Source organism: Vulpes vulpes, chromosome 15 (assembly GCF_048418805.1).
Source record: "Vulpes vulpes isolate BD-2025 chromosome 15, VulVul3, whole genome shotgun sequence".
NCBI classification, from domain to species: domain Eukaryota; kingdom Metazoa; phylum Chordata; class Mammalia; order Carnivora; family Canidae; genus Vulpes; species Vulpes vulpes.
Genome location: NC_132794.1, coordinates 68541303 through 68568914, shown reverse-complemented (window position 1 = coordinate 68568914; position 27612 = coordinate 68541303). Strand labels below are relative to the sequence as shown.

Below are 27612 nucleotides of genomic sequence, written 5' to 3'. Positions count from 1 at the left end.
ACTATTAAATGTCGAGGTGTTGAACGGTTTTTGTTGATTTTAGGGGGGGATCTCTCTATTTCCTGGATCTGAATGCCTGTTTCCCTTCCCAGATTAGGAAAGTTTTCAGCTAGGATTTGTTCAAATACATATTCTGGCCCTCTGTCCCTTTCGGCGCCCTTGGGAACCCCAATTAAAGGTAGGTTTTTCTTCCTCAGGCTGTCATTTATTTCCCTTAATCTATCCTCATGGTCTTTTAATTGCCTGTCTCTTTTTTCCTCAGTTTCCCTCTTTGCCATCAACTAGTCTTGTGTGTCACTCACTCGTTCTTCCACCTCATTAAGCCTCATCGTTAGGACTTCTAGCTTGGATTGCATCTCATTTAATTGATTTTTAATTTCTGCCTGATTGGATCTAAATTCTGCAGTCATGAAGTCTCTTGAGTCCTTTATGGTTTTTTCTAGAGCCACCAGTAGCTGTATAATAGTGCTTCTGAATTGGCTTTCTGACTTTGAATTGTAATCCAGATTTTGTAACTCTGTGGGAGAGAGGGCTGTTTCTGATTCTTTTTTTTTTTTTGAGGTGAGGTTTTCCTTCTAGTCATTTTGCTCAGTGCAGAGTGGCCAAAAACAAGTTGTACTGGGAAAAGGAGAAAAAGAGAAGGAAAGAAAAGAGAAAAAGAAAAAAGAGAAAGGAAAAAAAGGGGGGGGAAAGAAGAAAAAGAGAAAGAAAAAAGAAAGGAGAGAAAAGGGGGGTGGGGTGGGGGAAGCAATCAGAAATCAAGAAGAAAGAAAGAAAAAAAAGCACAAAACAAAAAAAACAAACAAACAAACAAAAAAACACGGGGGAGAATCTTCCGATTCTGTATACTTTAAGTCCCTTGACTTCCCCTGGAGCTGGTCCGTGTCGCTGGTCTTCTGGGGGAGGGGCCTGCTGTGTTGATTTTCAGGTGTTAGCACTTGGGGGAGCTGCTCTGCCCCTGCCTGGTGCAGGGCTCAGTGGGGGTTGTTCACCCCGTGAGGCCCCGGGAGGAAGCCACAGTGGCGGCGGCAGCTCTGGGACCCTGGAGTCAGCTCCCGCCGTAGCTCCGGGGCTCTCCGTCTGCAGGGCCTGGGGGCTCCCAGGCGGGGCCGCTGATCTGCTCAGTTCCAGGCAGGAGCGTCCTTGCTGTCCTGGGCCCTCCCGGCCTCTGCCTGTGCCGGGGGAGGCCGGATCCTGGGCTGTGTCCCGGCGCCCTGTGCTCTGGAGCCTGCGTTGTTGGATTCGCGCTCCCGCCCCGCAGCCCCCTCCGCGGAGCCGCCGCCCGAGCCCCTCCGAGCTGTTCCCGGAGCCGTGCCGCCCCCTCCGTGGAGCTTCTTCCTCCGCCCGAGCCGCCGCCGCTGAGCTGCTCCCGGAGCCCCGCAGCCCCCTCCGCGGAGCCGCCGCCCGAGCCCGAGCCCCTCCGAGCTGCTCTGGGTCCCGCCAAGCGCTGCAGCCCTTAGGGAGCTCGGCGCATCTCCCGGGGCACAGTTCCTCTGTTACTGTCCCAGGGAGCCCGAGGGCATCCCCGCCTTTCTGGGGATCCTGCTCCAATTCCCCGGGAGGCCTTTCCGCGGGGAAGGTCGGTGCAGCTCCTGCTCCTCCGGGACGGGGCTCTCCTGTCCTGGGGACACTCGCCCCGGCCTCAGCCCGGCTCCTCGCGGGCCCCTCCCCCTTGGAGGCCTTTTGTTTCTTTATTTCTTTTTCCCCGTCTTCCTACCTTGATAGAAGCGCGAACTCTTCTCACTGTAGCGTTCCAGCTGGTCTCTCTTTAAATCTCGGGCCGAATTCGTAGATTTTCAGGATGATTTGAATGTTTTCTAGGTAATTTGTTGAGGACAGGTGATTTGGAGACCCTACTCTTCCGCCCTCTTGCCCCTCCCCCCTATTTTACTTTTTAAAGATTTTATTTACTTGAAAGAGAGAGTGAGTGAGAGCGAGCTAGAGAGCACAAGCAGAGGGAGCAGCAGAGGTCAAGGGTAGCAGGAAGCCCGATTCGAGACTTGATCCCAGGACTTCTGGGATCATGACCCGAGCAGAAGGCAAATGCTCAACCAACTGAGCTACCCCGGCATCCCTGGAAGTCATTAAAAAAAATAATAAAGTTAAAGTATAACTTAATGTTTACCTTGGATGTTCTATTTGACCTGGTCCTTGAACTAACTTTTTCATATGTCATCTGCTAGTAACTGAAAATAAATATTTTAATATCCTTGTGAAATGGAAATCCTAAGTATTCTGTTTTAACACTAGTGAATTGAAATGAAATAATGCTAGCTTCTTTGTAGATGAATTCTAAGAGTTTTTAGGGTTAGTCAGGATTCTCTTGTACTATTTTGTGTAAATATTTGGTTATGTCATCAAAAATCTGTTTCTGTTAAACAAGACCATCATAATTGTTACTCAGTATTAAGTACCAATTATATGCAAGAAGCTAAAGGAGATATGGCAAGATCTCTAACTTCAAAATCTTATAATCAAATTGAATATTAAAGTACATATCACTATTATCTGGTGCGTGTTAAGTGGCAAATGAACACATAGTATACACAGTGGTGCTCCAAGTTTTAATGATGAATTGGTTATAAAAGGTTTCACAAGGGACACAGGATGTGAGTCAGGCCTTTAAGACATAAGAGGCTATTCTAGGTATAAGGGCCAACAGTGGAGGCTCCTTGTGTTTGTGTGGTAACTTTTTTTTTGTTTTAGGTTTTTATTTATTTATTTGAAAGAGAAAGAAGAGAGGGACAAGCAGGGGCGAGGGACCGAGAGAGGGAGAAGTATACTCTTCGCTGAGCAGGGAGCCTGATGCAGGACTCAATCCCAGGACCCTGGGATCATGACCCAAGCCAAAGGCAGATGCTTAACTGACTGAGCCACCCAGGTGCCCATATGTGGTAACTTTTTAATACAAGAATTTAAATAAGGAGTTTAATAATGAAGGGACTCCAATGACAAGCTAAAGAGTTTGCTGTTGGGAAGTAGAAAATAGTTTTGAGCAATGGGTGGTGATAAATAAAGGATTTTGAAAAATTTAATTGTTCAGTTAGTTTGATTTCTGAAACAAGGTGCCATATACTAGTAGTGTTAAATATTATTCATCTTTCGTAATTATAGATTAGATCATGCTTATGTCCCATGCATAGATTAGAAAATTGGGATATCTTAAATTAGTATCTTATACTTACATCCTTTTCTCAGCTGAACACGATTTTTGACTTTGTGCAGATTTCTAACCTGGCAAGTACTGTATGTTTTTCTATTACATGCAAGTATATATGGATAATGAAGGCTGTATGTGATTACCTAATGTTTCGTGAGTTTAAGTGCAATGGAGAAAGTTAATGACCAGCATTATAAAAATAACCTCCATCTGTTAGAGTGAGCACATATGAAAAATATGAAGAGTAATTGATAAGGTAGTACAGTTTTCCAAATCTTATAAATGAAACTATTACATTAGTGATAGTTTATGAAAATTTGGGAGTTAGCTGAATACTCAAAATTGTTTGGATAGGTTAAGATACATCTTTTTCCTGTCCTCAAATTTATAAGGCAAGGGAAGAAAGAATAGGCTGACAGTTTCTCATACATGGACACATACATTGGTTCAGATAGGACTACCTAAAACATTTTATTTCCCTTTTCTTACTAATACTATTTGAAGGACTTTTAGTAAACAACAAAGATAATTGAAGGATATTAGATACAGTTACAAAGCTTTAGTCTAGGACTGCTTAGTACCACTAGGGTTTTGGGAAGTCTTTTATAGAAGTCTGTGTCATCAGTAACTTGTTTTCGATTATGTTGTTGATGTCTGTGCTTGATAAATGGTGGGGATGGAGGGAGATGGTAGTAAGTACCTTCTGTCCAAAGTTAAGAGATTTCAGTTGTCCTCAGTTTTTTTTAACTAGGCTTAACCGCACTGTATCTTTCTGTTGGCCAGTGATGAAAAAGTGAGCAAATAGCTTTCTTGTGGGTCATATGTACAGTACTAGAAAACAGAATTTATTTATGTATATATGTATATAAATAGGCTCCCTGCCCAATGTGGAGGCCAATACAGGGCTTGAACTCATGACCCTGAAATCAACAGTTGGTTGCTTAACCGACTGAGCCACCCAGGTGCCCCAAGGACAGCATTTTATATTAAAGGCTTGTGTGTTCCCTTAGCTGCCATGGTCTGGCACTTATTGAGCTTATGTTACCAGATGAATAACTAGCCCAGATGGTTAAACTGTTGGAGAATATAAAACCAAAACCCATTTCAGGAAACTATCCACTTTGTTCATTTTTGGATAGGATCCATTCTAATTAGTGGTAACTTTCTGAATTTGTTTTAAAATTTAATTTTTAACTGTGTGTTTTCTTGATTTTTACCTAGGTTACAAAATATCCTCCTGTGCTTGAGATCCACAGACTACATGTCCTACAAGAACAAATCAATGATTTTTCATCTCGTGGAGATACATTAGAAACATAAATATGGTGCCAAAAGATCTCCTTACTTTTCTCTGACTACGGTTTATTTGGACATACTTTTGTATTGAAGAGAGGTATACAGACTGAGGCTACTCGTGCAGAGACGCTGTCGTGTAGGATCATGGACCATCCTAGTAGGGAGAAGGATGAAAGACAACGGACAACTAAACCTATGGCACAAAGGAGTACACACTGTTCCCGACCATCTGGCTCCTCAACATCCTCTGGGGTTCTTATGGTGGGACCCAACTTCAGGGTTGGCAAGAAGATAGGGTGTGGGAACTTCGGAGAGCTCAGATTAGGTAAGAACTTGATTATATCAGCAGCTTCCACCACCACCACCACCACCACCACCACCACCAGCAACAGCTATAATTAGCTTTGGTGTGTTTTAAGACAATCAGTTATAATTTCATGAGAAATTCCTTTAAGGAGGGCCTGTCATTATAAAAACTAAAGAATTTGTGAAGGAGACTAAAGTCATTATCAGTTATAATTGTATCCTGGGTTCACCTCTGTTTGTGTGTGATAGGCTTGTCAATTTACCACCAATTCTGAGATTTTATGATGTAGAGAGATCTGCATACAGATATCAATAAAATGAAAATTTTTATTTAATTGGTCTAAAAGGTACAGCCTTAAATTCTTTTTAACAAACTTTAGGTGACCTAGATGTTGTTGGTCCTTGAACCATACTCTGAGAACGGAGTAAGGCCTTACACTCTCCCCCTGATAGGGGGTAAATCCTTACGGAATAATGCCTAGATTAGTCTGTAAGGATATATATCCTGTTTAGAGAGGCTTTCCAGCTGATAATATGTTTGCATTTCTTCCTCGAAATACCAACATCAGGATTGAGCTAGAACTCCAGGGAGAAATACAATTTTATTTCCCAACCAAGGAAATGGATTTTTAAATTTCAAGTATGAATCTATGACTATGATGAAAATTACAAAACCAACCAGTTTGAAGATGTGAAATGGGGAAGAAGATACAATAGGTATTTATAAATTTTTTTAATGCTCTTCCCTGGGTGAATTGGGAAGAGAAAATGAAAGATCTTACAAGTTTATGAAGTTGGACAGCCCCATGGAGAATGTAAAGAGGTTCCCTTTTAGGCTAAAGTGTTTGCCCTTTCTCCATAGCTGTTATGGGTATGGGTTATTATGAAGACCCGTTGTACGAGACTCTGGCCCCTGGGGAAATAGGAGCGTGTGAGGTAAGATGATTATTGTTTGTCACTTCTGCTACTTCTGATCTGCAAAAAGAGAAGGAAAAAATGTTGTCTCCGATCCCCCATAGAGATATTCAGGGAAGCATCACTACACTGGTGAGAGATCATTGGGTGCACAATTGAATTTAAGGATGCTGAGTATGAATTTATTTTTGCTGGTAGAAGGCCAGCAGCCTGGGATTTTAAGACCTGGCTAGTGTAATGGAAGGCTTTTTATATTTAGTGATATTCGAGTTAGCAAATCTAGCAGATGCTACTGAGAATAGGAGAAAAGATGTGTAATTTCACACTGCTTGAGTTCCTAGCAACTACTGAGTTGTTTTAGCAGCTAGTTTTGTGAATATTCATTTATGTAATGGATTGACTTTGCTCTAACATCACAGTAGTAACTTGAATTAAATAGATTATGACATAAACATCCACAGAATTACTACTGAGAGGCAGTTTGATGCATATAAATTCTTGCTTTCTCAGAACATCATAAAAGTGCTTGATTTCTCTAATGGTGAGAAAAAACTTAAGTGAAAACTGGAAATGTCTTAATTACTTAAGTCTGGCTTCATATTATATGATCTTTAAGTTTATGTAGGAATAGAAAACTTATGGAGTTAAAAGGATAAATTTGTAGCCCATATGTATTTCAGAGTAGTAGAGTGTTGTATTTTATTTCCTCATATGAATTTAGGATAATTTGGTAGTTTTCGTTTTGGCTTGCCTTGTGGTCAGTAGAAAGACTTGTCTTTCTTCTGAAGTGGTTTTAGTCTTGTGTGCTTATCAGTTTTTCATTAGCCCTAGGACCATATTGTCATGACATTAGGAATACTTCTTAGCAACAGAAACCAGAAAGGTACTTCCACAATCATTTGATATCTTCCTAACATAGGGCATGCTATATAGTCCATTCCACTGCTCTTTAGCGGTGATATCAATAAGTAGGAGATTATGTGGACAACAGAAGATGTAAATTAGGAAATTCCAAACTCAAAGCAGGTGCAGATGGGAGGCTTCACCAAGGCTACCACCTATAAGGCGATACTTTTTTCTGCAAATTCATTTCTTTAGCCACATTCTTTTATGGACCCTCAAACAGCCAAATGCATTTCTACTTCAGAACTTTTACACTTAAAGTTCCTTCTACTATAGAATTCTTCCAAAGTTTGCTTAAGTGGTTGCTTCTTATCCTTCAGGCTTTACCCTTTGTTACCTTCTCAGAGAAACCTTCGGTAATTTCTCCCCCACCTCCATTTAAAATGGCACATTTCTCCCCTAGCTGTATTCTATCTCATCAAACATTTATTTTTTTCATCACATTGATCACCACCTGAAATGATTTATTTGTATTTGTTTACCTGTTAATTATCCCTGCTTACTTGAATATAACCCCAATGGAGGGTGGGGATTCTATGTGTTATTTACTGTTGTTAATCTGTGCGATGGATGGATAGATGGCCAGATGAATTAGGAAGAATGAAAAACCCATGGCCTCCTTCAGACTCCTAGCATCTGAGGGTGGTGGGAGGTAGTGGCCTTAGTACCACTTGGATTTAGGTAGAGCTCTGGATTCCAGATAGAGAAACAAAGAAAATAACACAGTGATTAGTACATTTTAATCTCTACAAACCTGTTTCTACCCCATCATCCATTTAACAGATATTTCTTCAGTAATTACTATCTTACTAAACTTTGGGAAAGATATAATAAACATGATGTAGTTTCTGTCCTTAAGAATCTCAATCTCAAAAAAAAAAAAAAAAAAGAATCTCAATCTCACAGTGTAGTGACAGAAGAAAACAAATTATAATATGAATTGGTAGGTATTATAGTAGATTATATAAAAACTGTATTGGCAGAGGTTAATGAAGGTTTCAAGAAGGAAGTATTATTTGAGAGTAGGACAGGACTTCCACTGGTTGGCCCAAGGAAAAAGGGCTCTACAGCAGTAGTAGCGCAAAACATTATCGGAGTAGCTGCTAGTTACACATGACTGCATTAACAGACGTGAAGTAAAAGAAAAGTAATAGATGAGCCTGTTAAGTAGTTTAGGACCAGATTGTGAAGTTTCTGGATGGTATTAAAGCATTTGCACTTTATCCTATAGGCAGTGGAGTAGAATCATCACAGAAAGAGTGACATGATCTGGTTTGTATTCTAGATAGAAAGATAATTCAGATAGTTAATTAGATCAGATAGGAAAGAAGTTGACATTCTTGTGGATTTTGCTCTAATTGTAGAATTTGTCACATTGTATTATCTTCCTCCATCTCTCTGCCTCAAGATTAGCTTGATTGGTAGTACTTTGCTTCATTAATCTTTATATTCTCGGCTCCTTTTACTGGGTATGGCATATAATGTGTACTTTAGAAATGTTAATGGATACTTAAGAAATGTTTGTTTGGCTTTGTACTCTAAATCAGAAATGGGTAGGCCTGCCTTAGCTCTTAGCTCTGAAAATGGCAGTGAGATGAAGAGGAAGGGATGAATTAGAAATTTCAGAAGTAGATTGTAGGCAGGATTTGAACCACCAGGTATTTGAGGGGAAGCTTTCAAAGATGAAATGAGTTTGCCAGCTTAGAGAGACCAAGTGAATGAGGAAACTTTTAATGGAAATAGGAAATATAGGACTAAAGTAGGTGATGATATTGAATTCGAGGGGTATGTAGCACATAAACAAAAATGTGAGTCTGAGACTAAGAAAAGTTTAGGCTTTGGATAGGAATTAGGAAATCATCATCATGTAGGTGTTTGTGGACACGCAGTCCCAGAGGACGAGATGATACTTTATGGAGTTTGTATGAGTGGGAGAAAGATGCATTTAAGGGATGCTGGAAGAGAAAGAGCTTGAAGAGGAAAGAGGTTAAAAAGTCAGAAGAGTCTTTTAAATTTTACTTTAGAAGTTTCTTCAGGGGCGCCTGGCTGGCTCAGTCAGCAGAACATGCGATTCTTGATCTTGAGGTTGTGAGTTCGAGCCCCATGTTGGGTTTAGAGATTATTTAAAAATAAAATCTTAAAAAAAAAAGTTTCTCCAAAGATAACCACTATTTTTATGTGATTAATTTTCTAGAATGTATATCAGGACATATTTGGAAATGTAATCAAATTGTACTATAAACCTACTTTTATCACTTATTATAGCACAGACTTCTCATTTTAATTTAAATATAGGTAATTCTTTTTTTTTTTTTTTTTAAGAGATTGAGAGTGTGCACATGCGTGAGATAGGGGAGTAGGGACAGAGAAGGAATCTTAAGCAGGTTCCATACTCAGTGTGAAAGTCCTATATTGGTTCCATTTCTCGACTTGGAGATCATGACCTGAGCTGAAATCAAGAGTCAGATGCTTAACTGACGAGCCATCCAGGCGCCCCTAGATCATTCAGTTTTAATGTCTGTAGTTATTCTGTAATTTATTTAGCCAATTTATATATGTATATAAATTGTTTTTTCATATTATAAATAATACTATATTGAGCATCCTTATAGATGCTTATAATACATCCTTGTAGTACAAACTTGGGTGATTATTTTCTTAGGATAAATCCTGAAAATATACACTCTGAGTCAAAGGATATACATATCTGTGATTTTGTTGCATATTGTAAGTTAGCCCCCTAGAAAGATGATTTCTCTTTACTTTCTGCCTTTGTTTGCATAGGTGGTTCTTTCCCTACCCTTTCAAAAGCCTTGAACATTATTTAGAATCTTTTGATCTATGCCAGTCTGATACGGGGAAATGGTGTCTCATTAAATGTGTATAAGTTCACAGAATGTCTTTATACATTGATTTATATTTCTTCTTTTAAGAGTTGCTTCTTTGTGGTCTTTGCCTGTTTCTCAATGGGAAGATTATTTCTGTGGAGTCTTCCCTGTGTATATTGCCTCAGTAGATAAGGGATTTTTTTTTTTTTTTTGATAAGGGATTTTTGAGGATTTGAGAAAGGAAGATTGATGAAGGATGATTGTGAATAAAAGGTAGAAAGACATGATAGAGTGGAAATAGATGTGCAAATTGCCTTTTATTAATTGAGAAACATGGGGGCTATTTTGAGGAGTTTTTTAAAATTTTGAGTATTCTGCTGAATCAGGCCTAGAAAGACCATGTAAACATCAAGATGTGAATGATTTAGGCAGCCCAGGTGGCTCAGTGGTTTAGCACCACCTTCAGTCCTGGGCCGGATCCTGGAGACCCAGGATCAAGTCCCACGTCAGGCTCCCTGCATGGAGTCTGCTTCTCCCTTTGCTTGTGTCTCTGCCCCCCACCCCCCCGTCTGTCATGAATAAATAAATAAATAAAATCTTAAAAAAAAAAAAAGATGTAAATGATTCTATTCCTCCAGAGTTAAGAAAATATTGTCTACATTTATTATAGTCTAAAAATAATGGCTTGTTTTTCTTCTTAGTTGGAAGAATAAATATATAATATTTCTTTCACATCCTAATAGGTATGTACCTATGTTAATGGGAGACCCCTTAGACTAGACAGTCTTGCATATAGTTTTAATAATCTTCATAAAAATAATCTTCATATTATCCTTATGAAATAGGACATTGTTAGAGAATCTTTTTACTTGCAAATAAGGAAATGGAGACACGAAGAATTAATTTTTTTTGCTTTTTCTCATCTTTGTATCTGACGAAATATGTAAAAGTACATTAACACAGGAGGATGTTTTTGACGAAGGTAAATTGGCCAAGGGTAGCAGCTTGTCCTTTAACACCCTCCTCCTTGGCTTCTAAAATAAGATACTTATTTCTGTGACTAAAATAAGGTGTACATGACAGAATCTCTGCATACTGTTCTTTCCTTACCTGAATGACCTATCTATCACTAATGAATTTAAACTGGAATTTGTAACTTCAGCTTTTACTAGTCAGTTCCATGTTTGGCAGTTGTGATCATTAACAGTTTACAGATGCATATTTTCTAAAACCCTTGGTTCCATTTTGTATCCCACTAGGTCTTAAGAGTCCTTATTTCCTAGGATAGGAAAGGAAGAGTTAGGAGTTAGGCTCTCACCTATATACTGAGTTTTCAGTAAGATTTTGTTTAAAAGATACCATTCTGCTGAGTTAAATTTTTTTTTTTTAAGATTTTATTTGAGAGGGAGGAAGCACGCACACAAGAGGGTGAAGAGGGGCAGAGGGAGAGGAAGAAAGAGTCTTAAGCAGACTCTGCACTCAGCATAGAGTCCCACTTGAGGCTTGATTCCATGACCTCAAGATCATGACCTGCATGGAAACCGAGAGTTGGATGCTCAATCAACTGCACTACACAGATGCCCCTCTGCTGTGTTAAAAATTTTTGAAAATCATTCATCTGAAAGAATATAAGCTTAAGATAAAATTTAAGAGTATTTATTCTCTAGTTGAAAGTGAAGGCATTAAAAAATCAAGTGTTACTTGTTTATTCATAGTTTATTAGTAATTGTAACATTTTGAACATGTAGAACTAAGTTTGTATCAGCCAAAAATCATGCCAACTAATGAAACAAAAACTGGTGTATTATGCTTTTACAACATTGTTAAGGTTTTCCTATACATTGGTTATTTTGTAGGGTCTTTGGGCAGAACAAACAAGTTTAGAAGTCATGTCATTACTCTCTTTTCCCAAGTGACTAAAAGTCAGAGTCCTGGAGTCATATTGCCTTTCCAAGTTGTTTTTGTTTTACCCTCTTTAAGATGAGATTAATAATAATATCTACTTTACAGATTTGTTTTGAAGCTATAATTCAGATAATGTATATAATCACCTAATACAGTGTTGATACATAGTGAGCACTTATATAATACAGATATTGTTTAAACTTTTGTTTTAATTTTTTCCAACCTTGTTTGAAGAAGTTGTTTTTGTTTTTTTGTTTTTCTTTTAAGATTTTGTTTTTTCATGAGAGACACAGAGAGAGAGGCAGAGGGAGAAGCAGGCTCCACGCAGGGAGCCCGATGTGGGACTTGATCCCAGGACCCCGGGATCACGCCCTGAGCCAAAGGCAAATGCTCAACCACTGAGCCACTCACGTGCCCCTGAAGAAGATTTTTAAAATTTTACTAAAAAGCAAAAGAATAGGATGGTGATTATCCACAATATACTATTAACGTAGATTTACCAGCAGTTAATCTCTACACCCAATTTGTCCCATATGCTCTATATCTTTGGAGATGTGTGTACATTTGTGTGGGAGTGTGCAAATGTCTGTCTGTGTTTGCACCATTTAAAAGTAAGTTGTAGGGGATCCCTGGGTGGCTCAGCGGTTTGGCGCCTGCCTTTGGCCCAGGGCACGATCCTGGAGTCCCGGGATCGAGTCCCACGTTGGGTTCCTGGCATGGAGCCTGCTTCTCCCTTTGCCTGTGTCTCTGCCTCTCTCTCTCTCTCTCTCTCTCCATGTCTATCATTCATAAATAAATAAATAAATAGATAGATAAATAGATAAATCTCAACAAAAAAAAGTAAGCTGTAGATCTGACAAAATACTTTCCTCCCTCAGTTAGAGATGCACACTTCACAGGTGTGCAACAGTTGTATCCTTTGTTTTGCGTCCACAGTATGTGTAGAGGGGTTTAATTTAAAATTATGATTCCAGGGCAGCTCAGGTGGCTCAGCGGTTTAGCACCACCTTTGGCCCAGGACGTGATCCTGGAGACCCGGGATCGAGTCCCACGTTGGGCTCCTGCATGGAGCCTGCCTCTCCCTCTGCCTGTGTCTGTGCCTCTCTCTCTGTGTGTCTCTCATGAATAAATAAATAAAATCTTAAAAAAAAATAAATAAAATAAAATTATTCCAGAAATAAGTCATTTTAATTTTCTTGAAAAAACTACAAATAAGTATAAAATTCTTGTTCTTAGTAGTATTGTAGTTTAAATTTCTTTTGGAATTAAAGCCTTTCTTAATTATTTCTTTTGAGTATGGTTCTAACTCAGAGTTTGTTGAGATTAAACAGCTTTAACAGATCTTGAGGAAGAATTTTTTTTTTTGTCAGCATAATCCATCAAAAATACGGTAGGAGTCAAGCACTTCAACTACATTCGCTGACACACAGTCTGCATCACGTTAATAAGGCAAATTTAGAAGTGCCACAGAGAGGATTCTTGCAGGATTATGCATCTTGGCTAGTTTATCAGGAGAATTTAATGGTGAAGTTTCCAGGAATTCTAAAACCAATCTGGAATTGTGTGGGCAGGACTGTGAAGCAAAGATGACTTTGATTTGATTATGAAGAGAGTTCAGAATCAATATTTACGTAATGTCATCATGCATCTTAAGGAGAAAACTATCTGAACTTTTCCAAAAAGGTAAAGCTTTTATCAAAGGAAGTGGAACTTACTACCAGCCATAGTGGACTCTCTGAGCAGATCATGCTAGATTAATCCAGTTTTTTCCTGAGTTCGGTTACTAGTGCAAGAGGATGCAATAGATATATATTTTTTATAATCTAATTTTTAATTTGAATTTATTTTTAAAGTAATCTCTGTACCTAATTTGGGGCTCAAACTCAAAACCCTGAGATCAAGAGTTGCATATTCTACTAACTGAGCCAGCCAGACGCCCCTATTATAGTCTAATTTTGATGAAAACAACCATATGGCATAGGTTGTAAAGTTCTAATCTCTACAAGCAAGCATTTCAACTCTTTTAACAATGTCCTCTAGATACCTCTTTTTTCCTAAGTGTTATTAAATATTGTTTTTTATTTTTCTTGTATACACCATCCCAATCACTATCCACATTCTCCCAATATACTTATTATACTTATTTAAACTATTTTTCTACATTTATAGTCTTATGACTGTGAAAATATTGTTCACAGCTGAGCTTTTAGAGCACTGTTATTATATTTTCTTTCATGTACAACCACATCTCCCTTCCCTCAGAATTAAGAATACTGGGGATCCCTGGGTGGCTTAGTGGTTTAGCACCTGCCTTCGGCCCAGGGGTTGATCCTGGAGTCCTGGGATCAAGTTCCACATTGGGCTCCCTGCAGGGAACCTGCTTCTCCCTCTGCCTGTGTCTTTGCCTTTCTCTCTCCCTGTGTCTCTCATGCATAAATAAATAAAATCTATAAAAAAAAAAGGAAAGTTAAGAATTAATGCAAGATATGTGGATAACTAAGAAAATTCTTTACAAATCAAGTATCAGTAATTCTTAATTCTTTTAAGATTTTATTTATTCATGAGAGACAGAGAGAGAGAGAGAGAGAGAGAGAGAGAGAGAGGCAGACAACAGGCAGAGGGAGAAGCAGGCTCCATGCAGGGAGCCCAGTGTGGGACTCGATCCCAGGACTCCAGGATCACGCCCTGGGCCAAAGGCAAGTGCTAAACTGCTGAGCCACCCAGGGATCCTCATCTTCTCAAGTTTCCAACAGAATTGTAAGCTTTCTATCAATCTTATTAGGCAGTCTTAGCATTTAGATTTTTCCTCTGTGGTATAGGTCTGCTTTCTCAGGTCTTGTCTGTTCACTACTTCTGAATGTTGACATCTTGAGTCTGCTCTTTTCTCATTTCCTTTATTTGTCTTTTTGTTTTGTTTTGTTTTTGGTCATTTCAGTGGGGTTTTGGAGAGAAATAAAGATAAATGCATCTTTTTTATCTGCCATGTTAAGCCAGGATACCTCAGTGCATTATGCCTTTTTATTCAGCGAAGCATTTATTTGACAGACTTTTGAGATATTCTAGAAACATATAGGAATATGAGCTAGCTGATGAGATAGTAAGGTAGATTAGTAGTTGTTTTAACTATCATCAACAAAGAGCCTTAGTTAGCGGATTACTGCCATCACTAATGGTATATAAAGTCCAGAACAACAAAAGTAATAGTTAAGTTTTAGGCCTGTAAGGAACCTTGGCATTGGAAAGAGATTAGAGACTAAATGACTTGGTTAAGCTAAAATAAACTAGTTTGCCACAGAGTTGAAATCAGAATCCAGATCTAGGACATCCCAAATAGATTATTTTTGTTCTTGTAAACTTACCACTTGTCATTTAAGTGTGTGGTTGAAATACCACATGATGATAAAAAAAATTAAAAGGGCACTAGAATATCTCATTCCAAAAATGATAGTCGTTGGCATTTAGTACAATTGCCTATTATTAGGAAAAGAAATATAAAGTATAAAATGATAGCCAATAATCCTTTCTTTAAGTAACATTATTTAATTTTTATAGTGGACCATTCCCAACTTTAATCTATGGGAATTATCTGGGAGGTAAGGAGGGAAGGAAAGCATTGACTAATTATTATTTTTTATTTATTTTTAATTTTGCAAAGCATGTATTTTCGAATTTAGAATAAAATCAAAATGGAGGAGGATATTATAAACACTGTACCTTATTCTGCCCTGAGATTTTTATTTTAATAAGGTACAGTGGGGGATGTGAGGCTACAGATGTCAGCAGTCCTTTCTTGATAAGGTGTGGGCCATGATGTAGATTATAGACTTTATCCTATTGATGGCATAAAAAACTGGGAAGGCATTACATGTCATCTTTTCCCCCACTGGAGAGCACAAATTAATAAGAACTTCTGATCTCATTCCCCCTTCCCACAAAAAAGTGTAATTTTTCTTAAAAACTTGGAAGGTATTTAGTTTTTTATATTTTTTTTTTTTTTAAGATTTTATTTATTTGAGAGAGCGTGCATGTGAGGGGAGGGAGAGGGACAAGCAGACTCTGCTGAGTATGGAGCCCAACACAGGTGTGACCCCATGACCCCAAGATCATGACTTGAGCCAAAATCAAGAGTTGGATGCTTAACCAACTGAGCGAGCCATCCAGGCACCCCTGATTTTTTTTTTTTTTTTTTGTATTGTAAAAAAAACACAGAACAAGCTTTATCTAGTGGTACTGGTATGTAAGGAATAATACTGGGGAGTTTCTCCAGTGTGGATGGTTTTGCTTCAACAATAAATGCTTTGTGATTTTAAGTAATTTTGTGTTTCTATGATTAAAGGGCTCTTCTAGGTAATTTAGGCTAATGTTTGTGCCATGAAACTAAAAGTTAACATGGCTTTTTGAGGTTGTATTGCTACTTTTTAATTTATCTTTATTTTGTAAACTATTTCAGAGATTTCATTAAACTAAATAATAATTAGATGGTTTGGATTTGATCATCCAGAAAGTGCAACTCATGAAGCTAGCTTTGTATTGTTTTTGTTGGTTTGTTTTGGTAGAATTGTAACATCACAGAAAATTAAAGCACGTCTTTGTTTTGTCATGTGTATATGTAATGTACATAAATTTTTTATACTCACAAATACATATATATGCACTTACATTAAACAAAGTTGGATATGCTTTGGGATTCTGCTTTTTTATTTACTAAATTGCTAATATGATTTTCATGATTACAAGTTTAATGGCTATATTCTTTTTCATCAAGTGGATTACCACAACTGTTACTATATAATTGGGCTTCTCATTACTTGTAGATTTTTATTATTATAAGTAAATAATACAATAAACATTTTCATGAAGATAATTATCAGAAATATAACATCATCCTCATAACTTATTGGAGAAAATTAATTTTGTTTTATATATTTTGGGCAGGAAATTTATATATCAGTGATACAAGTGTAATTTTCTACAAATACTCTAATATATCTATATTTTCAGAATATTTGATTATTTTTTCACAAAAATTTATATAGTATATAAGTTAACATTAAGGTAAATTAGAATTGTAAACTACATTTGCTGAAATTTTTAGCCATGCTACAGTAAAACTGCATATGGTATCATTTTTTGTAACAAGTTCTGGCTCTGTGGAACACCAAAGCTGATGACTAGCAAATAAACCAAAACAACAGTAAAAATTTTTAAATGTCTTAGCAGCCAAAATAGATATCTTAGGACCTATGTACCCAAAAGTTTCTGTATTTTATTTATTTTTTATTTTTTTAAACATTTTATTTATTTATTCATGAGAGAGAGAGGCAGAGGGAGAAGCAGGCTCCATGCAGGGAGCCTAATGTGGGACTCGATCCTGGGTCTCCAGGATCACGCCCTGGGCTGAAGGCGGCACTAAACCGCTGGGCCACCGGGGTTGCCCAAGTTTCTGTATTTTAGAACTAAAGTCTTTTCCTTAAAGCCTCTGTCTTCATATTTTATTTTATTTTATTTTTTTTTTTAATTTTTATTTATTTATGATAGTCACAGAGAGACAGAGAGAGAGGCAGAGACATAGGCAGAGGGAGAAGCAGGCTCCATGCACCGGGAGCCTGACGTGGGATTCGATCCCGGGTCTCCAGGATCGCGCCCTGGGCCAAAGGCAAGCGCCAAACCACTGCGCCACCCAGGGATCCCTGTCTTCATATTTTATATGGATTTATAACACACTTACATTTTTCTTAGTCTCCCATATAAGAAACACGGGAGAGGGTGTTGGTAAATCAAGAAGTAATCGCTAGCGGACAGATAGCAAGGGAGGGGGCAGTATGCAAAGCAGAGCCGTCTAGGCAGAATAGCCTTATATACTCCATTAACCTTTAAGGGTGTCACTCAAGTGATGTAATATAATTATTATTCATCTTGACTAGAGTCATTTTTTATTTTTTATTTTTTAATTTATTTACTTTTTTAGAGTCATTTTTTAAAACTTTGGATATTCTTAAAGTTTTTTAGGGGTGTGTGAGTGGCTCAGTTGGTTAAGTGTCTGACTCTTGATTTTCGCTCAGGTCATAATCTCATGGATTGTGAGATCAAGCCCTGTGTTGGGGTCTGTGCTCATTGAGGGGGTCTCTCTCTCCTTCTCCCTCTACCCCTTTCTCCACTTGTGTGCTCTCTTTTTCTAAGATAAGTCAACCATAAAAACAATTTTATTTGATGTATAATTGACATATAAATTAGTTTCAGGTGCACAACATAATAATTTGATATTTTTGTATATACTATAGAATGGTCATTATAGTCCAGTTAGCATCTGTCATCATACATAGTTACCAATTGTTTTTCTTATGATGAGAGCTTGTGAGATTTACTTTCTGAACAACTTAAAAATATGTAATATAGCATTATTTATTGTAGTTACCATGCTACACATTACATCCCCATTGCTTGCTTATTTATAATTGGAAATTTGTAAAAGATATGGAACACTTCACAGATTTGCATGTCATCCTTGCACAGGGACCATTCTAATCTATGTATCATTTCAGTTCTGGTGTATGTGCTTCCAAAATGAGTGCTAGATACTTTTTATGAAAACTGAAACTTCAGAAACATTTTCATTGTAAGAGATTTTACTTTTTAGCTTTTATTGAAGGAGTGTCACTTATCTGGAAAATTCATTTATATAAAAGGTTTCCTAGTTAGAGTTTAAAAGATACTAATACTTTAAAGTATTTTATTGATTGATTGATTGATTGATTGGATGGGGGAGAGAGAGTGTAATCAGGGGATAGGTCAGAGGGAGAGGCAGAGAATCTCAAGCAGACTATGTGTTGAATGAGCCTGATGTGGGGCTGGATCTCATGACCCTGAGATCATGACCTGAACTGAAATCAAGAGTCAGACACTTAAGCGCCACCCAGGCACCCCACCCCCTAATACTTTTCTAATTATAAGACATAATATGCTTCTAGTAATGGGTCATGAGAGAAGAGGTCCAAATTTTTATTAAACAAAAGTATTTATGTTTAATCTGAAAATGAAGTTAAGAAAACAGTTCTATTTACAAGACTATGAGAAGAGAATAAATTTAACAAAATAAGTATAGAATTTATACTGTGAAAACTATAAAATGTTGAAAGAAAGAAGACCTAAATACATGTAAAGACATTGATATTCAAGATCAAACTTAATATTGTTAAAATGGTAATATTCCCCAAATTGATCTCTAGTTCAACACAGTCCCTGTCCTAAATGCAGTTGAGCATCTGCCTTTGGCTCAGGGCGTGATCCTGGATTCCTAGGATCGAGTCCCACATCGGGCTCCCTGTGTGGAGCCTGCTTCTCCCTCTGTATCTCTGCCTCTCTCTGTGTCTCTCATGAATAAATAAAATCTTAAAAAAAAAAATTCAAACTGCCTTCTTTGTAGAAATTGACGGGCTGATCCTGAAGTTTATATGGAGTTGCAAGGTATGCACAAGAGCCAAAACGGTACTGATAAACAAGAACAGGGCACCTGGTTGGCCCAGTCGTTTAAGCATCTGCCTTTGGCTCAGGTGACAATCCCAGGTCAACTACTGCATTGGGCTCCCTGCTGGGTGGAGAGTGCCTCTCCCTCTATCCGTCCCTGCTGCTTGTGCTCTCTATCTTCTTTCTCATGCTCTCTCTCATGCTTTCTCTCAAATAAATAAATAAAAATTTTAAAAACCCACAAATTTCCATGACTTACACTTTTTGACTTCAAAACTTACTACAAAGCAGCAGTGATCTAATACTAGTGGTAGTTACATTAGAATAGATTTAGAATGGATATAATAGATTAATGGAACAGAATTGAGAATCAGATATTAACTGGTCCATTGCTTTTTGATCAGCATGCCAAGACCATTCAAAGGGGAAAGTATAATTTTTTCGACAAATAGTGTGCTGAGACAACTGGATACTCAGATACAAAGGATTGAATTTGAGCCTGTACCTCATACCATACACAAATATTAATACACAATGGATCAAAGAACTAAATCCAGACTATAAAACTCATAGATGATAAAGCTAAATCTTCATGCCTTCAGATTTGACATTAGATTCCTAGATAAGACAATGACAACAAAAATATTAATAACAGTCTGTTTTTACCTAACGATCAAGTTCAAATTATTGACAATCCATGGTTTTAGTTTTTCTAGAGTCAATTGCTTTACCTTGAACTCTGTTCATAGTTGTCTTTTTTCACTCAATTCTTTTGCTTTTCAAAGGACCAACTGGACTTTTCTTCCTGAATGAAATTTCTGACTAGTGCCATAACCTTCTCCTTGTCCCTGTGTCTTCATTTGGTCTTTTAATTTTCCACATTTGTATTGCAGAAGTCTTCAAATAGCAAGTAATCTACCTGTTTTGAAAGACTACAAATCTGTTAAGGATTCATAATGAAATATTTATTAATAAAATATAATACCTGGGATTTGCTTCAAAATTATTTTTTGCAATTGGGTGAGGTTACATGGGTAATCATTATATAACTTTAAAATTTAACAGAATACAAAAAAAAATACTTTTTTTCTGCTGCATATCATGCTTTCTGAGGTGATTCAGATTTTTTTCTTACCACTTTGATGTGGACAGTTTTGCGCATTTGCTTAATAAAGCATAGGCCTCTGTAAGTACTTCACAGGCTTACCTTCTTGAAACAGAGTATGTGGTTCTTTCTTTGACCCCATTTATAAATGATACTCCCACACCCTCTTTTACTCTACTGAGCGTCATTCCAAACTGAGCCACTAGAAACCCCTCGTTTTTCTTAACAGATTGATCATAATATTGTGTTTAATAGTTTAGGAAAGTCAATAAAGCTAAGCCTATCACTGACTCAAATTGAGATTTTTGAAACTACTTTTCAGAAGGTTTTTATTTGGAATAATTTTTTTCACATGTATCTATATGTTTTATTTAAATTCTAGTTAACATGCAGTGTGATATTAGTTATAGGTGTACAGTGTGGTGATTAACACTTCCATTCAGTACCTGGTGCTCATCACAGCAGGTGTACTCCTTAATCTCCATCACCTTTTTCACCCATTCCCTCTGCTCCTCCCCCTGTTAACCATCAGTTCTCTATAATTAAGAGTCTGTTTATTGATTTCTCTTCTCTCTCTCTTTTCCCTTTGCTTCTTTATTTTGTTTCTTAAATTCCACATATGAGTGAAATCATATGGCATTTGTCTCTTTCAGACTTATTTCACTTAGTGTAATAATACTCTCTAGTTCTGTCCATGGCATTACAAATGGCAAGAGTTCATTCTCTTTTATGGCTGAGTAATATTCCATTATATATATCTGTATATACCACATCTTTCTCTATTCATCACTCAGTCCACACTTGGGCTCTTTACATAATTTGACTATTGTTGATAATGCTGCTGTAAACATGAGGGTACATGTATCTCTTTGAATTAGTATTTTTGTATTCTTTGGTTAAATATCTGGTAATGTGATTGCTGGATTGTAGGGTAGTTCTATTTTTAACTTTTTGAGGAAACTTCATACTGTTTTCCAGGGTGTCTGCACCAGCTTGCATTCCCACCAATAGTGCATGAGGGTTCCCCTTTCTCCATTCTTGCAACACCTGTTGTTTCCTGTGTTGTTGATTTTAGCCATTCTGACAGGTGTGGAGTGATATCTCATTGTAGTTTTGATTTGTATTTCCCTGATGATGAGTGATGTGGAGCATCTTTTCATGTATCTGTTGGCCATATGGATGACTCCTTTGGAGAAATGTCTGTTCATTTTTTCTGCCCATTTTTCACTGGATTATTCATTTTTTGGATGTTGAGATTGATAATTTCCTTTTTTTGTTTTATTATTTTGTTAATAATTTCCTTATAGATTTTGGGTACTAACCCTTTATCAGATATGCCACTTGCAGATAGCTTCTCCCATTCCATAAACTGCCTTATACTTTTATTGATTGTTTACTTCACTGTGCAGAAGCATTTTACTTTGGTGAAGCCCTAATAGTTTATTTTTGCTTTTGTTTCCCTTGCCTCAAGACATATCTAGAAAGAAGTTGCTATGGCTGAAGTCAAAGAGGTTACTGCCTGTAGCCTATATTCTCCTCTAGGATTTTTATGATTTCAAGTCTCACATTTAGGCCTTTCATCCATTTTGAGTCCTTTTTTGTGTATGGTGTATGAAAGTGGTCCAGTTTCGTTCTTTTGCATGTTGGTGTCCAATTTTCCCAACACCATATGTTAAAGAGACTGTGTTTTTGGCATTCGATATTCTTTCTGGCTTTGTCAAAGATTAAATTGACCACATAGTTATGGTTTCATTTCTGGAGTCTCTGTTTCTTTGATCTGTGTGTCTCTTTTTGTGTTAGTACTTTACTGTTTTGATTACTACAGCTTTGTAATATAATTTGAAGTCAAATTGTGATGCCTCCAGCTTTGCTTTTCTTTTTCAAGGTTGCTTTGGCTATTCGGGGTCTTTTGTGGTTCCATACAAATTTTAGGATTGTTTGTTCCAGCTTCGTGAAAAATGCTATTGGTATTTTGATAGGGATCGCATTAAAGGTGTAGATTGCTTTGAGTAGTATAGACATTTTAATGGTATTTGTATGGGATGTTTTCCTTTTTCTTTGTGTCATCTTCAGTTTCTTTCATCTGTGTCTTATGGTTTTCAGAGTACAAGTCTTTCACCTCTTTGGTTAGGTTTATTCATAAGTATTTTGTTTTTGGTTGAATTCATGACCCTGAGATTAAGAGTCCCATGGTCCACCAATTGAGCCAGCCAGGTACCCCTGGAAGGTTTTTATTGATGGGTTTTATTTTTTTCACTATGACCTACACTAAAAAATAAATTATATTGTGATCCAATACATACATAGTTTAATATGTATGTATATCTGCAGCAAACATTTCATGAAATAATACCCTTTTTAAGTGTGTATTTTTTTATTTTAGGCTATATTTCTTTAAAGGACATGTTGGTCAGGATCCTCTGTATTTATTTGTTTCACATTCCACGAATAGATCATGTCCTGCAGTTGAGAAAACATTTTAATATGGTCTAAAATAGTCATGTTTAAAATAAATACAAATGTTTTTGCATATTAATAGTAAGTGCTCTATACTGTTCTAAGTGTTAAGCAAGATGTAATAAGTTTTTTTTATAATATACTAATGATTTGATAAGTAATCCCTTCAAAAAATTTAACACCAGGAGAAATTATTCTTGCTAACCATTTGGGAAATATTTCTGCACATTATACTAATATACTAGTAGAATTAAGGTAGTAAAAATTAAAAAGATTTGTGGCTTTTTTCTTTAAAGTTGTAGTGTTTTGTTATCTTCTTACCCCTAATCATACTGCCTGCTTAAAAAGATGTTCTCTGGGTAGTGAAGGCATTAGGCCAGCCTGTCCTCTTTGCCCTAAATAGACACAGTAACCAATCTGAGTTATGTAAAAGTGGTTTCTTGTTTTAAAACAAAATACCTCAAGTTCATTTGGCTGGATTATTTTCTTTTTACAGTTCTAGGTAGTAATTTATAAATGTACTACTTTCACTTTAGGGCAAGAAAATGTGACAGCTGGAGATCTAACTAAACTGGGAACCTGAGGCTGTATGTTCCTTTATCAGTGTGACTCTGAGAACTGAGACCTGCTGGTTCTTTGAAATAATGCTGTGTCTGATGAAGCTTACGGTAAATGTTGTCTCTGTAGGTGACTTACTGAAATAGGAAGTTTTGATGCAGTGGGTTTTATGGGCGGCATCACATCCAGGACTGCTGCTTCAAAAGGGCTGAGTTTAGATGTAAAGCTCCAGAAACTACTATGTAATGCAGTTTCATTTCCATTAACAATAAAAGAACTCATAGCCAGGAAGTGAGCGTGGGAAGCATTGTGGATTTTGTGCAACAGATACTAAAAGCTTTGAGTGCTTGGGATTGTGCATCTTATCGATGGTATTTTGCTGTCCATTAAACTGCCTGCCTTTCTCAGTTATTTATATGTTTTAAATATACATACTTAATAAATACATTTCAGTTGAAGCAGTCGTTCATTTTAAATGGGCAGGATTTTAACCCTCTATTTTTGTAATTCTTCCAGAGCAAAATTTTTGAGTAAGTATATCACAAGAGGATAGTGGCTGAGTTATTGTCTAGCCTTCCACATGGCTGCATTTTGTGTTGGCCTGTTCAGTCTTAATAATGCCCTCTGGCAGAGGAATTCATTTGAGTGATGCATAGCTTAAGAGAATTATCCAGTCACCTCCATTGCCTCTTAGGAATAAGGATAATTGCTTTGTAAGAGGGTGACATGTGTTCAGTTCTTTTGGTGCCCCCAGAGAAAGTAAGCAAACATAAGCCAACATTTTGTGATGTATCAGCCATCACATTTGGTGTTAACATAGGCTGTCTCATTCATTATGTTTCTGCAATTATATTTTTATATAGGTATGAAAATTGAAGCTGAGAGATGTTTCATAATTATCTATTACTTTTAGGTTTAATGGAACCTTGAAAGGAGGCATCATCATGGTAGAGTAGAAGAGTGCCTCCTCTCTTGGCTCTTTCTGTTCTCCACTAATGGAGCCATTATTTTTGACCCTCCTCTTTTCAGTATCCCTCATGTTTACATATAATCCAAAGGTTATTAGTTTTTTCTTTGAAATGCCTTGATTATAAATTGTATTTTTTAAGTTGTTTTCTGCCAGGAAACATTGGCTCATACCCTGCAATAATAAAAGAATTAGATAAAAATTAGGTTTATCTAGCACCTTGCAGTTTACAAATTCTAACTCATGTAATGCTCATAACCACATAGTTTGTGGTAGATGTCATTCTTTAAATGTTCTGCTATCAAAGCTTCCCCTTTCATCTTTCTGGGTATTCTCCTCTATTTTATACTTTGGGGCCAAATTAATATTAATATTCCACCATCATGCTTGTTCTTTTAGCACAAGACCTTTGTTGGTTCACAGAAGGCTGAATAAGGAAGTCAGAACTCCTGTATTTGCATTTAGGATTATCCATATCTGATTATAAACTAGGCTTCTTTTTTTTACTACCCTAGAACTTTCTCAGAACCTTCTGTATGTTACATCAATTTGGTTCACTGCAGCCAGCATCTGTTACCTATTACAAATCAGGTATTATGTTTGTTGCTAGGGATAAAAAGATGAGTTGAAAATTCTTTTTGCCCTTTTAAGTCATAAAACCACAAGGAACCCAAAAAAAGTGGGAGAGAAGAGGAGAACAGGTGAAAAATGTTAACAGAATTTTGGAAGCTGGAAAGCAGATGGTTAAATGGTAACTGACTTAGCAGTCCAGAGAAAGCTGATGATTGAAAAGATAAGCCAGTTTGTAACATAAAATATGCCAGTTGAGCTCAAGAATTGGAGACACTGGAAACTCAGAAAGTAAGGATGCAAAGGAGTAAAAACAGAGAGTTTAGTGGTAAGTCTATATATGAAGCAGTTGGATGGCTAAATCACCTCCCTCCCTGGTATCACCTGGCTCACAGGAGATGGAAGATTCACCCTGTAGAAAGTGAAGTGCATTGTGAAAACTGGGCTACCTAGCAGAACACAGGGAAAATGAGAAAAAGCTTCCCGACTGATTGCTGAGACTCCCTAGACTCTGCAAGAAGCATATATCCATAAGTGCCTGGGATTACTTTAAACTCTTGAATTTTTTTTCTTCAAACGAAATCTGTGCAGTTTCTATAATAAGTTTGTTTTACTATAAAAAAAGATTTTTTCCCAAATCTTCAAAGAAAAGTGAGGATCTAGGAAAAGCATGTCTTATTTGTGTAGCTTATGCCCTGACACATCTCCATGTATGCGTGGTTGTACATACCTCAGAGTAAGAACCTGGCATTTAAGGTTATTCACATTCTGTCCCTACTGGATCTTTCTGGCTTTACTCCTCACCATTTCTCTCCGTATACTTTGTGCTTCATTCATATTGGTCCACCTGCAGTAAATCAGATTCTGTGCATTTTCTATCCTGTTTCCACCTCACTATTCAAGTTAGCATTTTTTTATACACTAGGAAATATCCTTTATTGTTTGCTCTTGTTTGTCCTTCAAGGCTCCCCTCGAGTGCCGACTTGACTTGTTCATATTCCTCTTTTAATTCATCACAGTATGTGATTAATAATTTAAAAATTGAGCTGCCTGTGCAAGGCCCTGTGTGAGGAGCTAGAATACAGTCTCTTCGGGGTGAAAACTAAGTGTTGCTCATCTTAGATGTCTGATAATCTGCATAAGATGGATATTAAATGTTCAAACAATTTATGCTGCCTCTGGTCTCTTACTTTTCTTCTTTTTAAAAAATATTTTTTATTTATTTTAGAGAGCATGGAGGGGAAGGACAGAAGGAGAGTCTTTTTTTTTTTTTTTTTTTTAAGATTTTAGGGATCCCTGGGTGGCGCAGCGGTTTGGCGCCTGCTTTTAGCCCAGGGCGCGATCCATGGAGACCCAGGATCAAATCCGTCGGGCTCCCGGTGCATGGAGCCTGCTTCTGCCTGTGTCTCTGTCTCTCTCTCTATCTCTATGTGACTATCATAAATAAATAAATAAATTTAAAAAAATAAAGATTTTATTTATTTATTCATGATAGACGCACAGAGAGAAGCAAAGACACAGGCAGAGGGAGAAGAAGGCTCCATGCAGGGAGCCTGACATGGGACTCGAGCCCGGGTCTCCAGGGTCATGCCCTGGGATGAAGGTAGGCGCTAAACCACTGAGCCACCCAGGGATCCCCAGAGGGAGAGTCTTAAGCAGACTGCACTGAGCATAGCACCCGATGTGGGGCTCGATCTCAAAACCCTGAGATCATGACCTGAAGCCAACACAAGAGTTGGAGGCTTAACCGACTGCACCACCCAGGTGCCCCTGGTCTCTTATTTTTCTGACTCATTGTTTATGCCTCCTCACAAATTGTTATTTAGAATCACAGATCTGATCATGTCACTATGCTACTTTAAAACATTTTGTTTTAAACTTTAAGATGGCATTGAGGACTTTTCTTAAAAGTCCTGAGCCTTGCTTTTCTATAGTCTCTTTTGCTACCCTAACCATTCTTTGCCTATTTCTACCCTTTCCTGATCCTCATGATAGAATTTATAGTCCATCTATTCCCAGACCCCCTATCATTCTTAGACTGTACCATCTACTTTGTCACTTTTTTGTTTGTTCATACAGTTTATTTGCCTTGGGATGCCTTTTCCCCTTCATCTATTAAAATCCTACTCAGGGGATCCCTGGGTGGCGCAGCGGTTTGGCGCCTGCCTTTGGCCCAGGGCGCGATCCTGGAGTCCCAGGATCCAATCCCACGTTGGGCTCCCGGTGCATGGAGCCTGCTTCTCCCTCTGCCTATGTCTCTGCCTCTCTCTCTCTCTCTCTCTCTCTGTGTGTGACTATCATAAAAAAAAAAAAAAAATCCTACTCATTTTTTTTTTTTTTTAAATCCTACTCATTTTTAAAGATTCTGGGCAGAGGTGGGTGGTTGGGAAGTAATTAGGGGGAAGAAAGAAAAAGAATTTCTTCCCTGAGAGCTCCTGATTTGCCTTCTCTGTTTTTTTTTTTTTTAAAGATTTTATTTATTTATTCATGAGAGACACACACAGAGAGAGAGAGAGAGAGAGAGGCAGAGACACAGGCAGAGGGAGAAGCAGGCTCCACGCAGGAAGCCCGACGTGGGACTCGATCCCAGGTCTCCAGGATCACACCCTGGGCTGAAGGTGGCGCTAAACCGCTGAGCCCCCCGGGCTGCCCTCCTTCTCTGTTTTCTTGCTCACAGATCAGAATCTAGGTTTAGTACTCCGTTATACTTACACAAGCACCTTTCTTCACTTAAATATTATATCAGTTGAATTGAAGATCTGTTACATTAAGCATGTACTTCAAAGGTTGGTTAAGTTAATTTTTTGACAGTAAAGGCATGTTATACTTTAAATGAGTAAGGGGTGAATTCTGATACCTCTACCCGCCGTAGGAATTCTTACTACTGAAAAACTGGCTGGGTAGGGTGGTGGTGTCCAATTCTGAAAGACTCCCAAACGTTTTTACAATTTTAAACTTGACCATTTTCCTTTAAGAGATACTAAGTTCTTAGGGTTAGCTTTGTGCCAAAATTGGTTTGGGGTCACAATAATAGTGCTTATACTGTGCCAGGAAGGACTGTCCTGAAAAATCTTTATGTGGTATTATATCTGATATGGGGATAAGATAAGTCTGTGGCCAAGTTGGAGTTTTTTTAAACAGGAGAAAATCAAATTTAACTTTATACATGCAAGGGAAT

At 37.6% G+C, this 27612-nt stretch overlaps 1 protein-coding gene and 1 non-coding gene across 18 annotated transcripts in view; one reads left to right on the top strand and one right to left on the bottom strand.

Moving 5' to 3' along the window:
- CSNK1G1 (casein kinase 1 gamma 1) overlaps positions 1–27612 on the top strand; it is a 176671-nt gene that overhangs the window by 64503 nt on the left and 84556 nt on the right. For all 17 annotated transcript variants that reach the window (XR_011997418.1, XR_011997420.1, XR_011997419.1 and 14 more), the window contains one exon: positions 4382–4781. Coding sequence is in view for 13 of the 17 variants with exons in the window: in XM_026006165.2 (XP_025861950.1) it covers positions 4601–4781 (181 nt within the window). In the remaining 4 variants the exon portion in view is untranslated. The remainder of the gene's footprint in view (positions 1–4381; positions 4782–27612) is intronic.
- On the bottom strand, positions 17782–17885 carry LOC112918457 (U6 spliceosomal RNA). Its single transcript, XR_003234694.1, has one exon. It is a non-coding gene; the product is annotated as a U6 spliceosomal RNA (small nuclear RNA).